This window comes from Protomyctophum parallelum (genome assembly GCF_964188405.1).
Source record: "Protomyctophum parallelum genome assembly, chromosome: 8".
In the NCBI taxonomy this organism is placed as follows: Eukaryota; Metazoa; Chordata; class Actinopteri; order Myctophiformes; family Myctophidae; genus Protomyctophum; species Protomyctophum parallelum.
Genome location: NC_139703.1, coordinates 25737674 through 25754454, shown reverse-complemented (window position 1 = coordinate 25754454; position 16781 = coordinate 25737674). Strand labels below are relative to the sequence as shown.

At 42.5% G+C, this 16781-nt stretch overlaps 1 protein-coding gene across 1 annotated transcript; it reads right to left on the bottom strand.

Moving 5' to 3' along the window:
* Positions 1-205: 205 nt before the first annotated feature.
* On the bottom strand, positions 206-15385 carry fam83c (family with sequence similarity 83 member C). Its single transcript, XM_083772024.1, has 5 exons — positions 14587-15385; positions 12321-12488; positions 10825-10949; positions 2715-2939; positions 206-1271 (listed from the first exon to the last, which is right to left on the bottom strand). Exons 1-5 carry the CDS (start codon positions 15115-15117, stop codon positions 437-439), a joined length of 1884 nt encoding a protein of 627 aa, XP_083628150.1. The 5' UTR covers positions 15118-15385; the 3' UTR covers positions 206-436.
* Positions 15386-16781: the final 1396 nt, after the last annotated feature.

Here is a 16781-nt window from a genome sequence, read left to right as displayed (position 1 = left end):
TAGGTAGCATGAACATATGCTGAAAGTTTCCCACTCAATCATTACTTTCAATTTCTGTGTGTTTACTTTGTAGCAGTTGTTTGACAACCAACTAGCCACTATAATGTGACCGTCCTTCTGGCTGATTGGATTTAACCAGCCAACGTGTTCATCCAGCTAAGGGGAACAATGTTGCCTGTAAACACATTTCTGCCTGTAAACACAGTTTTTGTTTTACAGGTGACAAGCAGCAGAAAGCTACTCCTTACCTATACCTTTAAAACACTGCCGACATTTGGACAAATAAAGAAATTAAGAAAAAACTGGTTAAATGCAAGCATTCAAGAAAAAAGGTAGATCAAGGTGTGTCGAAGTAAATGAATGTATCGGTTCTTGTTATCAGTGAGCTTCACCAATACAGAGTGTGGTTGTTTCGAGGAAGGCATCAACCCACCAGTTAGTTAGTTGGTTTGAGTTCAAACCGGCTGTACACCTGTTTGGACTTCATTTTGTTGTAGTGGTTGACCAGGTCCAACTTGCTGTGGCCCAGCGTCATGCGCTTCTGGTCCGCCCGGCTCAACATGCCGGCTGGGGAAAGAGGGGGAGGTGGGGGGCTCTCTGGTTCTGTCTGGGTAAGGTCTGGACCACTCCAGGGTGATGGGACCCTACTGTGCGGGGGCGACTTCCTGAAAAGGTCTTTGTCCTTACTAGAGGGGGGGAGGAAGAGGTCCGTGAGTTTGTTGAGGAACGGGTTGGAAGGAGTCCTCTGCTTGGAGGAGAATTTGTTTTCGGCAGCCGGAGAAGTGGACCGTGGCTTGGGTCCAGAGTTGGAGTTCAGGTTGGGGCTGCCCAAAATATTCCCCGAGCCGTGGAAGGCACTGGGTTTGTGGTCGTATAAACCCAGCGCTTGGAACTTGGAGGTGGTGCCGCCCAGATTCGGCCGCAGGTAGTCGGCTGGATTAGACTTGGCCCACTCCATGCCCAAAGATTGGCCGAAAGTCGTCGACGGGAGCTCCGGAACCGGGCTGTGATTGGCTCCTCCGTTGCGCATGGCCGGCGAGGTTGGATTCTGAGGCGTCGGGGTCTGCCCTGCGGCTCTGTCTCTCTCCCCTCCTCTTCTCTCAGGGCTCAGGGGAGAGTTGTTATTCGACTCCTTCTTGTCGTGACCCTGGGTGACCTTGTAGACCGTGTTAGAGGCCATCCCGGGCGCAGCCTTCACACTGGACACGCTGCTGCTCGACTGGCTACTGGAGTTCTCAGAGGAGAGGGTGTGCCTCTCCCGATCCCTCTGCCTATAGGAGAAGAGAGGGAAAGTGACAATTTACATACTAAACCGCTTTGAAGTCATTGGAACCTGAGTACTAATGAAGATGTAATGAAGTTTAAAGTCGATGCATTTTGGCTTCAGCTATCAAGCTGACAGACGTTACTGTAATGAAAGAAAAATGGGGGAAACCACATTCACAGAAAATTGAATTGAATTTCATTCCATTTAGTTCCATTTATTTTCCAGAGCATTATGTCTTCTTTTACATTTGTACCGCATTCTTTATTTCATAAATACCGTACTGTACATGTGTCTTTTATTATAAAATGTTATATAGTGACATGTGTTTTACTAAGTGGATAAATATAATTATCATGACTGTGGGTGACATTTATTGTTCATACTTTTGTTATTGTCAACACTGGGACAATTATAAAAAATAATACTTCTGCACACTCTTTTGGAGAAGTTGTAACGTAAAGAACTACGGTATGTACAGGAACAATCTGAAGCAAATCCCACACACACACACTTCAGTCTCGTTCTTGCAACTAGAAACGTTTTTTTTTAGGTTTTTTTTTTACTATATTTGAAAAACTACAAATGCTCAGGATTGAGTGGTTCGGCGTAATTAAATTGTAGGTCATTATGGATTAATGTTGTGCTCCTAAAGGCAGTAGTCATCATAATCAGTCCAGATAACTCAATTGTAGATTGCAAAACATTTGAATTATAATATGCTGTAAACGCAGGAGCGATTATATTCGATCCTGGCGTTCAGGCTCAGCTACACAATGTATTCTTCCCCGCTCAACTCGACTCAATACAAGTAGAAGCACAGGATAATACTAGCACAAAGCCCTACAGGCGTTAAAACGGAGCGTCCAGGTGGAATGGGGTGTTGCTGGAAGCATAGAGTGGCATACCAACAGCGCTGGTGTCATATGATAGCAGGAGGAACAACAGTGAGATGAGTGAGGAGAGTGGCAAGCTTAAAAAGAAAATTAAGGTCAGCTGCTAGTGACACGCCAGTTACATAACCCACTGAGTACTTCAGTGAAGTGTGTGACTAGATTGATTGTGGACTACGCATCACGTACAGGGACAAATATGTCAGAATTGTCCACCATACCGATAGGGTATGACATTGATAACAGTAAATGTGGAAAAAGTGAAACATTATCTTGCAACGGCTTGCTAGATTTTGGGGTGGACTGGGAAATGAATTAGTCCACCATTTAGAGCAGGGGTTCCCAAACTAACCCTACAGGGGTCCGTGGACCCCACTTTGGGAACCACTGAAATAGAGAATTGAGCAGATTAGTTAACCTTGTTGGTACATACTCTGCAATTTTTACCACGATTTGTTCACATTGTATGCTAGCTGCTAAGCATCATGTCTATTTGTTTATATCCATTTCTTTTAAATTATAGTGAATTCTGAGCTCCTGATGGTCCATTTTCCTACCTGTCAGAAAGCACGTCCTGAACAAGGCCTTGGCCCATCCCCATGGTCAACATGGGTGGGTACGAGGGGTAGTAGACAGGACCCTCCTCCTCCTGGTTGAAGAAACAGTCGACGATCTGTGAGTCTGCGTACAGACAGCGGAACTCTCTGTCGAAGCTGTCCGTGATGCGTCCGGAGAAGTGCATCACCATGTTACTGTGCACCTGAGCCGATAGCCAGGTGAAGCTAAATGGACGGGAGAGATACAGGGGAACCATGTTAACCGTGTACTGTGCTGATAGCCATGTGAAACTAATTATAATCCTATTGAAGTGTGCAAGTGAAAACACCTGTGCAACAGAGCAACCTGTATCAAATGCGAGTCGCTACAGATTCTGTATGCAGATATTTAGCCGCCCGCCGGTCATATAAATAACCTAAAGCATAGTAACAAAATAAATACACATAGTACACAAGCCAATGCTTGCTAATAATCATGTGACAAGCACTGTAGAAGTGCCTTCCTTGACAAATATTGACCCCCAAATGAAAACGCTAGTAGTAATCTGTTATATGTTCAGAAGTGCTCACAGATTGTTAAGAAGGTGCTGTGACAACAACGTTGATCCGGGATCATGTCAGTTAAAAGTTGCAGTTGCTCAGGCAGATCTACCAGTTCATACTGTATGTGAACTGTGTAGTGCATAATGTACAACGTCCTGGAGGTGTTTCCGCTTCAGGCTCTAGCTCCATGTGTTCTGTATACAGAACAGCTGTACTTACATTCAACATACCCCAAAATGAGAGTTGCTGCTTGATATTCATATGTAATGTAAATACATGCGCCTAAATGTGTAAAGCAGGAGTAACTAAGCCAAAGAGCCTTGATACCCTGAGAACTATCTTGTATATATTTGACGAATGAACAATGCTGTCATTAACTTTGTTATTATTACTATTATTATTATTATTATTATTATTATTATCCAAATTTAATAAGAAGATAGTAAAGATACAACTTAATTCCCTTCTATGTATGCATACGTATGTGTTTTTACATGTTTGTATCTCTGTTACTGTTGGGTGTGTCGTGACTGGCTTCTGTATAACTTTATTTAATATTTAATAATATTTATTTTAAACTCTTGTTTGAAATCAATGTATCGATCACAATGTGTACATTGCAACTACAAATACATCGCATGGATGCACCTGGGACGTATATCCTCAGTGATGTATCCTGAGTTCAACAGGGTTTCGGGTCTACCAACATCATACCCCTCACTCAGGCCACCCAGCCGGGTTTGATCAAATCCCGACTTACGTCCCAATAGCTACCCTCGATCAGTCCATCATGGAATGGCACACAATCTGTTGCTCCGGAACTACTCCGCCGGGATTGGGAGAACCAGATTCTGGCACATGGAGAGACTAGACTCTGTGCATGGGTTGACTCTTGTCCGGGCCCCTCCTATGTCTCACCAGGTCCACTCCTGCTCTCACCAGGCCCAGGACCTGTGCGTTGCACCAGACTCCCAGCACCAGGCACTTCATTCAGGAGTGGTGGATTATAAAGGCCTCACCGAGGTGTGTTGGGCTTCCTCCTCACGGAGGTCACAGGCTGGGGCGCTAACCCATACTGCTCACCCGGGTGCCGTCTACATTCCGGCTGTCACCCGTCTCTCCGGTGGTCACCAGACTATACCCATTACTCATTATATGACTTTAGTCCATGATGAAATTCAACTGAACCACATGATATCGTTGCTGTCGGGCAGAAAACCTGCATCTCCATATTTTCATGTTGTTTTTTCATAAATGAATGAACAACTTCATCATACAACCGTATCGCACGGAAATAGCAGATCTACAACCTCATAGAATAAAACTCATAACATGTTACACACGATGCACAGTGAGCTTGTAGAATGGCTATGTTCAACCAAGTATAAATAAGGCGTGCTGCAAGTGTTTCATGCATAGCATATAGCATAGCAGCACATGTGATTGTGCACCCACACACAGCTGTGAGCACGTAAGTCAGGTTTTAGCTGTCACTTCTTCGCATTGGAAGTTCTTTGATTAAGCAGGACGCAGACCGGCAGGAAATGGAAAAACAGGACATTGCATCACTAATACTGAAGTTCCTTCTAGGTAGAAATATTCAACAGACATCAGAGTTATGTAACTGTACGTTTGATTAAACTAGGGAGTGTGAAACACTCAAACTATATTGGACTTATAAAGCCTATTAACTGGCCTTGGGTAAATAAATACCCACTCAACTTTCTCCGATAAGACAGCAAGTCATGCTGAATTTTCCGTTAACAACTTCCTGGTCAAACAGAGTCACTGTGGTGGTGACTCACTGTCCTAAATATGAGTACCAATCAGCTTCAACGACTCCATCATAATGTTATCAAAATGGAGGCATGAAGCTACAATGTTGTTGTTAGGATATTTGTCACTGTACATTTACACTCGTGCAATTACCCATCCTATTCTTAACTATTATGACATGTGGGTGACAAAGCAGTAGTGTGAATGACAGAGACGGTGTGACGGGTAGAGAAATAATCATTTCTACTTTAACCATTTTAAACCTGGTGTCATTACTCATATTCAAGTAGGCAAACATTTTCAAATATTTTTCAATATCTACAAGCTCACACCTTTTTTCTATGTGAGGCATTGTGAGATTTTAGATCAACTATTTTCGCTAAAAAACAAAAGGTCTATTTGACACCATTGCACAACAAAGTAAAACAATAGGGCTAAAGGTCAAATCATTTGAAGCTGTCAAAGACTTGAAAAGCTGTCACACACATTCAGAAACAGTGACTGCATTTTCCATTACCCCAAAACAACACAGCCACCGTCAGTTTCATTGCCATTTGACTAAACCTGCATGACAGCTTCAATCATTTTAAGACAGTCGTGTCCCTACTAGGGAGCCCTGCCTTACACAGAACGATGACATCAATGGACTTTTTCAGATTTTTACCCTGTAGGTTAATGTTGCAACTCATAATGTAATAATGGCTCATAATGTAACAATTTAAATGTAATAAAACCTCAAGTTCATTGCACGACTGCAGTGAAAGCTCATAAAAGGCTCAGTACTGCATGTGTTCTGAAAGATAGCAGTCTTGTGATCTTAATTTGCTTGAAGGGTTCAAATGAAAGGGACAACTTTACCTTCAGAGAATCATTCTGGAATACCAAAATGATTACGTTAACTGACAACATCTCTAAACTGACACCAGAATATAGAATTTAAATATTCTGCTGTCAGATCTTTTACATACTACCATTTTCTGCTCCCAAAAATATCTTTACTTCAGAAATGGTAACGTTTCAAACCAAATTTCCTCCATTTTTATATGCAGTGGCCCATCCACCATCAGTCCCCAATCAACGTCACTGTCAGGTGAAATGCATCATATATTGAATACACGACCATAAACATAATAAAAGAACAAAAACATATTCCTGTTTTCCCCAGACTTTACAGACGTTCTACATACACAAAAAAGCCATCATGCTACCTAAAGAGGCGCCTCTTGTCTATGTCTACTATAAAGATAAGTAAAACTTGGGACAACAAAATGCCATTGGATTAAACAACCAGGACCTGACCCATCAAGGAGAACACATGTCTATAAATATGTCCATAGATACACATGGATCAAAATCCATATGCATCCATACCATTTATGAAGTGAAGATATTTCTGGGAGCAGAAAATAGTGTGCAGACTCTTTTTATTCTTGATTTCTTTAAAAAAATGTGTGCGTGTCTTTTTGGTTGTTTTTCAGCCTATTTTGCGACCAGATCTTTTACATACGACATGGTTATATTTCAGTTTAAGGTTGCCTACAAAGACTGTCACATATGCAAAACATTAGGCCTAGGTTACACGTCTCGATATCAATTCAAAGAGCTGCAGTTTGAGCCTCTATTTCCATTTTATGGTGTTCATGTCATTTTTCCGATCAAATCTAACGGCTATACAGAAGGAGGGATGCCTAACAATGGCCGCTCACCGCTCCTGGTGATTTTAGGATGGGTAAATGCAGAGGTAAAATGTCACGTATGTGCAGTGACAAAATCATCTTATCCCATTTTGACCTGAGATTTTTCAAAAATAGCAGACCTACGAGCTTGTAGACCTGCTATTTTTCAATAGCTAAAGCATAACATAATGCTAACCCAAAATGTGTCAAGGAGTGGGGACCAATAACATAAAGCCAGCATGGAGAAGTTACACCAACAACAACAACTCGGTTGCTTTTTATATGGAAATGAAATGAAAAGGCGGTATGTAGACAGTACATGTAGCAGAATGTAATTGAATAATTATATGACATCACGGGTGGAGGATGTTGCTATTTTGTACATAAGACTGTACTTACAATATTGACCTATATGTACATTGTTAATGTCTAGCATGCAAAACAGCTACATTTGCAATGCTCTGGAACCCTTTCTAATATTAAATATGAAATTAAATATACTGTATAGATACAGTATATATTGATAATACAAGTGTCCCTGTATTTCTTTATACAGAGCTTGCTTTTTTTTGTGTATCAATTTCAATTTAGAAGCTTTTACACAGTGAAATCTGGATCATAATGTATGGATTAAATTACCGCTTTGGATGATAAGCCAAAAATGAGACACAGAACTTCAACATACGCCTCACCCATGCATTCCACACAAATCATTTGATTCCTGTCAGGTTGCCTTAATCGGACCGTGTATTTCCCCAGAGATGCCAAACACCGATACTAGAAAAGGATCTATGGAAAGAAGACATGCAACAGTGCTACTGTTCGTGACTAACTGTACTTAAACAATTAACACTGGAATGATGCTCATGTAATACATTCCACATTGAGCGTTTGATTCCTGTCACGCTGCCGTGCATTGTCTCTCCCCGCTGAGTTGCCACACACAGACAACACTAACAGATCAGTAAAAAGAAATGCAACGCCGCTTCTGTCGGTGACTAGACATTTATTTTTATAAGCTACAAACTAGCACAATGGGTGGACACTCCACCTTTATGACCGGCACAGTCTACATAATATTATATCGTTCAGAATGTGCATGTGATGCCATGTAAATATGTCCCTGTGCCATCACTGTAGGGGTGTAAAAAAAGATAAACACTGTAAAAGATAAACACTGTACAGTTCTGACAGTGTGGATTTTACTATTATAAAACATTTGTGATCAATTTCATGCATTGCACATCACCCAACACTGGTGCTGAGCTCCTGGAATGAGTTTAAAAATGAGTAGGTTGCGCACATCCAGTCCTTTGCTGGTGCTGGACCAGATAAAAAGAGGGAAGTCCGCACACAGGCTCAGCTCTACAGTGTCAAACACGTTTCGGCCCTAGCAGGCCTTCATCAGGTGACATAATGACAATGACAGCCTCTCTGATATGGCATGTGGGTCATGGCACGTGATATGGCATGTGGGTCATGCCATGCAATGAAACAGGGCAGGTAATAATTGTTACGTACACCTTTCTGTGAAATAATTATGGAACAACCACCACATTAACAAACAAGTAGAAGAAAACTTGCTGGCTAAAGCTTATGATACATATTTTTATATTATAAATATGTTAAAGATTTCTTTAAAAGATTTTTCTAGGTTTTACCATTTTTTAAGTAAATAAGTGCTTAACGTTTAGACTGCTCTAAATAGTGTAATAAATGATCAATGAGAACAACAAGAGAAGGCAACAACATTCAAGACGACTGGTAAGAGGCCTGTAAAGCCATCATCACCAGTGGGGGCAATAGAACCCACAGTATAAATGAAATGAAGCGAAATAAAATCTCAAGACTGAAAATGTAATGATGTTTTAGGTATGATCCGAAACCTAATTGTTGCAACAGCCGACCAGTTGAAGAAATCACAGATTTGAGGCATTAACCCAGTGATGCAAAATGCAAATAGCCTGCACCCTGCATCCTTAGACTCACTACATTGAGAAAGGATGGAATCAAGTCACCATCCAGGGGTCCTGAGATGCAATACTGTACTCAGTAATGTACTCTGACATTGTTGAGGACTCATAAAATGTCCCTGGGCTGGGACCCATCTAAAAGACCAACCCCAGGTCCCGGGACAACATCACATTGAAAACCTACGTAATTTACATCACTGTTAACCTCTTTGCTTTTGTGACATTTCGGAGACCATTCATGTTTCTGGAAGATGCTTCTAAATGTGTATTCTATTGCTAGTTTGATCACTTAGTTCAAATACTCTTTCATCTTAAAATAACTAATGACAGAAAATAGCAGATCTACAAGCTTACAACACACCGCAGCGCGGCAAGTTGTGTAGATCGACTATTTTCGGTGCACAGCATGCTTTCACAGAAGACACACGTATGTATGTATGTCCATGTGAGCTGTAAAACACAGTGAACAAAGTTTGGAACCGGTTGGATCTTCTTCGTTAAAATATGCATTTTTAACCTAAAGAAGATTTAACAGGTTGTAAACCTAGTTGGAGAAAATGTTTTGTTTATAGAACAAGCAAGCCTTCCTTTTCAAAATGTAACAAACAACTAATATTGAATAAAGCCTGTGGTTACAGCTTACAGGAGTGACTTAGTTCCACCTGTCAAGTTCTGTGTTAGGCATCTAGAATAACAAGGCCACCAGGTGAATATAGGTCCCTTCCTGCTAGGATATAAAACCAACAGCAGAGGGTTCCCTGAGGACCAGTGTTGGGAACCATTGAACCATACACAAGCAGAAGAACCTCTAGTCTAGAGGTTCAGATTTAGCTCTCATTCAAAGTATCTGTAGCATACTAGAGAGATTAACCAAGTCAAGACATGGTACTCTAGTCTAGAACAAGACAGTCTCCATATTTCTCGCTCTAGTTTCCCCTCCCTTCCTTGTTCTCGCTCCCTCCCTCTGTGACACTAAGCTGTTAAAATCCCTAGAGTTTCTCAACACACTATTCCAGCAGCTCCACTTTAAGCAGCAACACGCATACAGTACAGTAACCATGGACACATTGACAAATGACAAATTGACACACACCTCTACAAACATAATATACATGCAAAAAGCACCCTTTGGGCCTGAAATGCGCCGGCCAATAAAATGAAGGAGCGAATGAAAGAGGTTTAGCTAACAGACACGCTATGAACAAAACAAACAGAAACGCAAGATTTATATGAAATGAGGCCTTATTCTTCACGTAAATGTCCCTATAGGGAAGCGATTGGGGGGGTGTTCCTTCCCTCACCAAGCACTTTCTTCTTCATCAAGTGACTCCTACAGTATGTGTAGTAGGCTACAATGTTCATTGTGTATGTCAATTTGTGATTGATTGTGCATGATGTTGCTGTAACTACACCCGTTACCCAGGTATTCTGCATAGTGCAGACAAACTAAAAGACAACTACACTTCCTGAATGAGACGCTAACCACTTTTGTGGTTCACAGACACTTGAGAAATTCTAAATAGACCAAATTGGGTCAAACCGTGGAAAGAAAAACACAAAATCCTGCCCTTCTTCAATGTCAAGTACATTGGCCATACTTTGACAACTGAGACTTAGGACACCCAATGCTCAGGTACAGTACGCTCCAAGCTGTTGCAAGTAACCCCAAACGGCTCCTTAGCAAACAGAAACACAGACACATTCACGAGCTATCCATAGATCACACTGAATGCACCTCACGGCATTTTGTGATATCATTATGTATCATGGCTCAGTTATTTCCATAGCTTCCGCCAAACCATTGTCTGCCATTTTTAGCCTGCCTATCAGGAAGGCGGTGGCCACACATGTAACATGAAAAATAGATTGTGTGTACTGTGTACTGTGTATGAGTGAGAAAGATAAGAAAAAGATGCAGAGATTTCATGCATTAGCCAGTGATAGTCTTTGTGTCTTTGTGTTCCATTACTTAAGATATTTTCATAGCTGCTACTTAATCCACTCTCTGCCACGTTAAATCTGATATACCTTACAGTACACAACAGTGGGAAAATATGTAAATCAAGAGAAATAGCCCTTGTGTGTGGGTGTGCAGGTGTGTGTGTGTGTGTGTGTGTGTGTGTGTGTGCGCAGCTTCCTCACCTATATGAGCCAGCGATGACCTCCTCACAGTCAATTATCATGAACTTTTCCTGAACCTGCCCAGAGAACTTCTTGCCGCTTTTGGTACAGTACGTGTCTCCACACACAGTACGAATCCGCATGTTCTGCAGAATCACAGATATACGGTAATAGACACATTAATACATATGCTTGTGCAAGTTGTGCACATGCATGTACTGTACACACAGAAACGGTTTCAATCGATTTAATACGTTAATAGTCAGACATGTAAACAGCATATGTGGACATTGTAAGACATTGAAGCTAAAAGGATAACACAAAAAATGTCCTGGGCACCTTTTTTGTGGCACATAGACCCAATGTATATGCACAGAAGTTAGGCCCACGCACACTACAGTACAGTACACAATATTACCAATGCAATTTCTACAACAAAGTGGACATGACCAACTATGTACACTTTGTGCAAACCAAGACAACATTCTACCAAGCCTCGCAGGAACAGTTATGCAAGCTGTCAACTCGCGTCTTCCCTCCATTTGTTCACAAGGTGCACATCAATACCTCCATTTTACCCTGCCGTGACAGACTCAAAGAGGGTGTTGTGTTTGCATGTGCAGTCACATCCTTGTCCATAAACCTGCACTGTACCCACTGATCCTTCCACCTGACGCCCTCTCACTAACATGCACTGTGCAAAGTCCCACGGCCTCTATGGCTGTGTTCAGACAGGCAGGCCAATCTGATTGGAATCATTAATTATTGTTTTTTTTTCCCATCACGTCTGCCCAGCAAACAACAAAAAGACACACGGAAATAGATTTTTTGCTAATAAGATTTGAACCTTTGAACCACATTCCTAGGTAATTTGAAATTTGATTACAATCTAAAGATGTGTCTCCGACGTCTGGATTCTCGGACACTGATGCCTGATTTTTACTTGGTGTTGCTTGCCGACAACAGCCGATCTACAGTGGGACAGTCAGTCCTAAGATTGCATTTGACAAACACATCAGTTTGCATTCTGAACAAAGCCTTGGTCTTCTTCTTATCCACCTACAGTATAGACAAGCACAATCACACATACCTGTACATGCTCTGTACCCGCCTCAGTTCACATTTACCTGTTAAAGCCCATTCTACTTGCACCTAAGTGTGACTTCTACATCGCAATGAATATCCATATCTGTCGTGGAAATGACATGCTATGGACACCCACGCCAAACGTTACCCAGCACATAGATGTGAGCACACAATAATGTGCTTCCTATGTCATAACAACATGCTGGCTTATATTCATGTAATCAACTGTGAAAGAGTTTGTTATATACTGTACACGCATATTCAAATCTAGAATGCACACAGACAAAGATAAACAAATGCTTCCATACGCGCCTCCTACAATTCCAAACCACACACCACTTTTTGTCTCTCACTCCAGAGTATTACCTGTTCAAACACAGGATACACATTACACACACACACACACCGTAACTATTCCCGTTTGTACTTACGCCGAGGTGGGAGTTCTGGATGTCGAGAGCAGTGCACATTTCTGTGAAATAACCAATGTTCTTCTCATCGAGCAGGATGTAGACAGGGACGTGGCGTTTGTTGGATGCCTCCATCAAGTCACACAGCAGGTCCACGTCCGTGAACTCGTCCATCACCAACGCTATCACCTGCAACAGGGAGGATAACACAGACAGCCACTCTTTTAAAAGTCTTTCAGTGTCTTTTTCCCAAATGCACATTTGCCAGGAAACGCTGGTGTAAACACTTTAGCTGTAGCAGTGGATACAGGTTAATCCCCCTAGTGATCCACCCGCCCATCTGTTTAGTAGCTTGAAATGGGTAGATCAAAGCAGAACGCACTAATACTTTCGGGGTAGCTGAATTCCTAAAGTAGCAGAATGCCTGGGAAGTGTACTGTATGATGGCACACAACACTGCCATGGATCTGGGCTACATTTGTGTGTTGTGTGTTGTGATTTTGGTTAACCACCCGAGTGGTCTAAAGTCAGAAATCATGACAGGAACCACATTACCTTTGCTTATATGCACTCGTGTTTTACAGGGATGCACTTTGGATAAGTGAAAAAAGGCAACATCTTAGCCTATGTCAAACACATGAACACAAAATAATATATATGCACACACACATGCATTTAAGCACATGCTATGTGCAACGTCTGCGAGTGTATGCAGCTTGTATGAATGACAACATACAAACAGGAATGAATGCCCATGCTTATACACAATGCATATATTAAGTATAACTATGACATGGGCTAACAACAAGAGAAAATAGCAGATCAACACTTTATTTTACATTCATTTTTATATTACTGAAAAAAGGAACTGCCCCAGCAAATGAACCCTTTCATTTGTCCTGCTGGGATAAAAAACAGCCGACCTCGCGATAAAGCATCCATCGAAGGTCACCATTTTCTGCAGATACAAATCTGTGTTCTGGTTCCTTTGTGCCCACATAAACAGTGTCTCTCGGCCATGAATGCGGCCTCGTTTGGCGGCTGAGTTTCATCTATGTTTGGGATGGTGTGTCTCTTCTGCAGCAAGGAATCTTACAATTTATTATCTCTAGGGAAGATAAGGCAGTTGACCTCATCATCCTCTCTGTCCCTTTATGATCACATCAGCCAGGGCAAATAAAGTTAATATAATTATAGGCTACAGTGTACAATACATGCCATGCCATCCCTTAGCCTACTTCCTCTAAGTCTAAGCAATTGCCCCAAAATCACAATATAACTTAAATACAAACTTATATATTATAATATTAGTCCCTGTACAAGGTACACCTCTCGAAACAAGAGTCCTATCTATCAGCTTTAATAGGCAATAGGCTATTAGGCTATAAAGGCCAATCATCTTAATAATACACTACAGGTGACAAAATAAACCAAGGTAACAGTCATCATAAAGTAGCCTCTGTTCACCATAATCATGCAAGTTCATTTGATAACAGAATGTCCTATACCAGGAACTAATCATTCAAAATAAAACTACATTTTGGAAACGATAAATGACTCTGGCCTTAATGGTTCTGTGTAATCTATCAGAGAAAGCCTTTTAGGTGTGTGTGTGTGTGTGTGTGTGTGTGTGTGTGTGTGTGTGTGTGTGTGTGTGTGTGTGTGTGTGTGTGTGTGTGTGTGTGTGTGTGTCACTGCCAAATGCCATTTAATAAATGACAGGGTGACAGGCAGGCTGGTCTGTCGGCTATTTGAAAGCCATAAATAAGCCTACACAGAATGAGATAAGAGCAGATCAAAGACAACAAATGGCAGCACCAGCATGCCAGGATCAACGTCAAGAGACTGTAGCCTACAGCTGAGGCACAATTTGTCTGTATGCAAAATAACTCAGAAAACAACTTACATCGGAAAGTAAACAAAGAGACACAATCACACACACACACACACACACACACACACACACACACACACACACACACACACACACACACACACACACACACACACACACACACTAAGCCTACTATTAGCCTGAGATCTTGCCAAACTAAATTATATTTGTTGGAGGCAAATACTCTGCTAGGCGAGTTGTTTGGGAATGATGGGATAATGTGTAATTACCATTTGCATACGCAATGATATGGCATATGGGTGCCAGGATCATGCACTTTTTTTGTTACTAAACGCCAAACGGGGGAAACAATTAAGTTATAGTTGCAGAATACTTTTACTAGTAGCCTATTTATTTAAGGGTCTTTAAAGGTGATCACACCACACAGCCTACCTTTTTGGCTTTGTTTATCAAGGACCTGATGAGGTCCTTGACGTTGTGAGACTTGTCTCTCTGGAAGTAGATCTGCGTCTCCGAGGGTCCGTATCTCATCGGGGCCTCGGGCCAGCCGAGCTCCAGCATGGGCGGCTCGTCGTCGGACATCATGGGGAAGTAGGTCCCGGAGGTGAGCTCCGACACCGCGTCCCCTTCCATGAAGTCCCGGTCGCCGCTGCCATTGGAGCCGCCGCCGTTGCAGTCCTCCCCGCTGCTCTTGTTGGCGGCGGCGGCAGCGTTTTCGGTGATGTACCGAATCTCCCGGGCCGACAGAAAGTTGAGCTCCCTCTCCTCGCTCAGCACCCTGCGGTACTCCTTCTCGCCGTGCTGCAGGAGCGCGTCCGTGGCCAGCCGCGCCGCCTCGTTGTGGCTCAGCTCCAGCGTGGAGACCTGTCGCCACGGGTTCTTCACCTCCTCCAGCCGCGAGGCGAGCTTCCCGAGCGGCTTGCGGCCGTTCTGCGCCGGCCGCAGCGACTCCGAGCTCAGCATGTCACTCTGCTGTTCGTCCTCAGCAGCAGCACGAAGATAAATAAACCGCCGCGTAAAACAAAAGTCCACCAAACGGAATATTATCCTCAAGAGGCGCGATATTATGCCAAATGGCAATGGATTTCCTTTCCACTCCGAGTCGGACGGGTATAGTGATACGGTAGCTGAAATGGTCCTTGCGTCTCTAATTCCCTACCATGTCAGAGAGCACCTGTATTCCCCACGGGGAGCTTTATCATATCCCTCCTCCCTGCTCACCTGTTGCTACCTCACCTGGCTGACGGTGTGTGTCACTCTGTTGCTGTTGTGGTTTCCAACATGCACTGACTCCTCCTTCCTCCTACTGCCTCCCTCCTCGCCTTGCACCCACCCCTAAATGTCTTTCTTTCTGTCAGCAGAATTCAGAACAATATCATTCAGAGCCAGAAGTGAACCCATAACCTACATAGGCTATTTGAAGAAAAATGTAAGAGAATAAACTAATATCATTAGGCCCAGCTCTATCAGACTAATACATTATTCCCACAAGTTATCTTTTAAAGTCTATCAATCTATCATTCAGTCGACTCTCTCTCGCATACATATACACATACACTTCTTCCTCTCTCTGGCACTTTGTTTATTATCTCTCTTTCGCTAGCCTCGATACCCAGGCTTTCATTTCACTCTTTCGCTATCTCCTCTTCCATTGGCTCTGGTCACATGGTGTCTACCTAGCTGCCTGTCATCCCCAGAGACTCGCCCTCTCTCTTTCCATGGCATGTATTGTAGGCTACTGTGACAGTCCCAATTCACATAAGAGCTCATACACAAATTACAATTAACACCTGCGCACAGACTCACCCCCCCCCCACACCCCCCCACAACCACCCACACACACACGCACACGCACACGCACACGCACACGCACACACACACACACACACACACACACACACACACACACACACACACACACACACTGCATTATCAGAAACATATTTCATGGTGTAGTCCTACACTGTACAGTAACTCATTAAATTACACTTTTACATGCATCGCAAATAATAGACTACAACTCTCTCTCTCTCACACACACACACACACACACACACACAGTCACACACACACCCCGGGCCCTCCATCTGTTGGGCAGAGGATAAAGTACTTAACAGGCGACAAAGGAGATTACGGCCTTTGGACTTTGTATTGTCCTGTTGTTGCTCAGTATCAACAGTAAAATATATATATATATATATATATATATATAATATATTTCAATTAATAGCTATAAGAAGAAGCCTGTGCTATTAAATTCCAGGCATATCCACCTATCAGCATAAGGCTCGGTCGGAAGAGCTCGCAGCACATTTGCAAGCCTTCAAACCACCTGGAAATCCAAGTAGTATAGCCTAAAAACCAAGGTCTAACTGTATTAGTAACGTCAGCTGTTCTGTATATGGCTCAGATTGCAGGCGAGTAGAGACTAGATGTCTGCTAAACCATCCATGTGAATTCACCTTTTCATGTCATGTCTCCTGCAGAAGACACATGAAAATGTGATTTTACTAAGAGACTAGAGGCAGTAGAGGGTGACATGATCAAGATCAATGAATTACACAATGGATGTCTCTGGAAGATATGACAGAAAGTAAGAAACTATCTTCAATGAGATTCAAACGGTC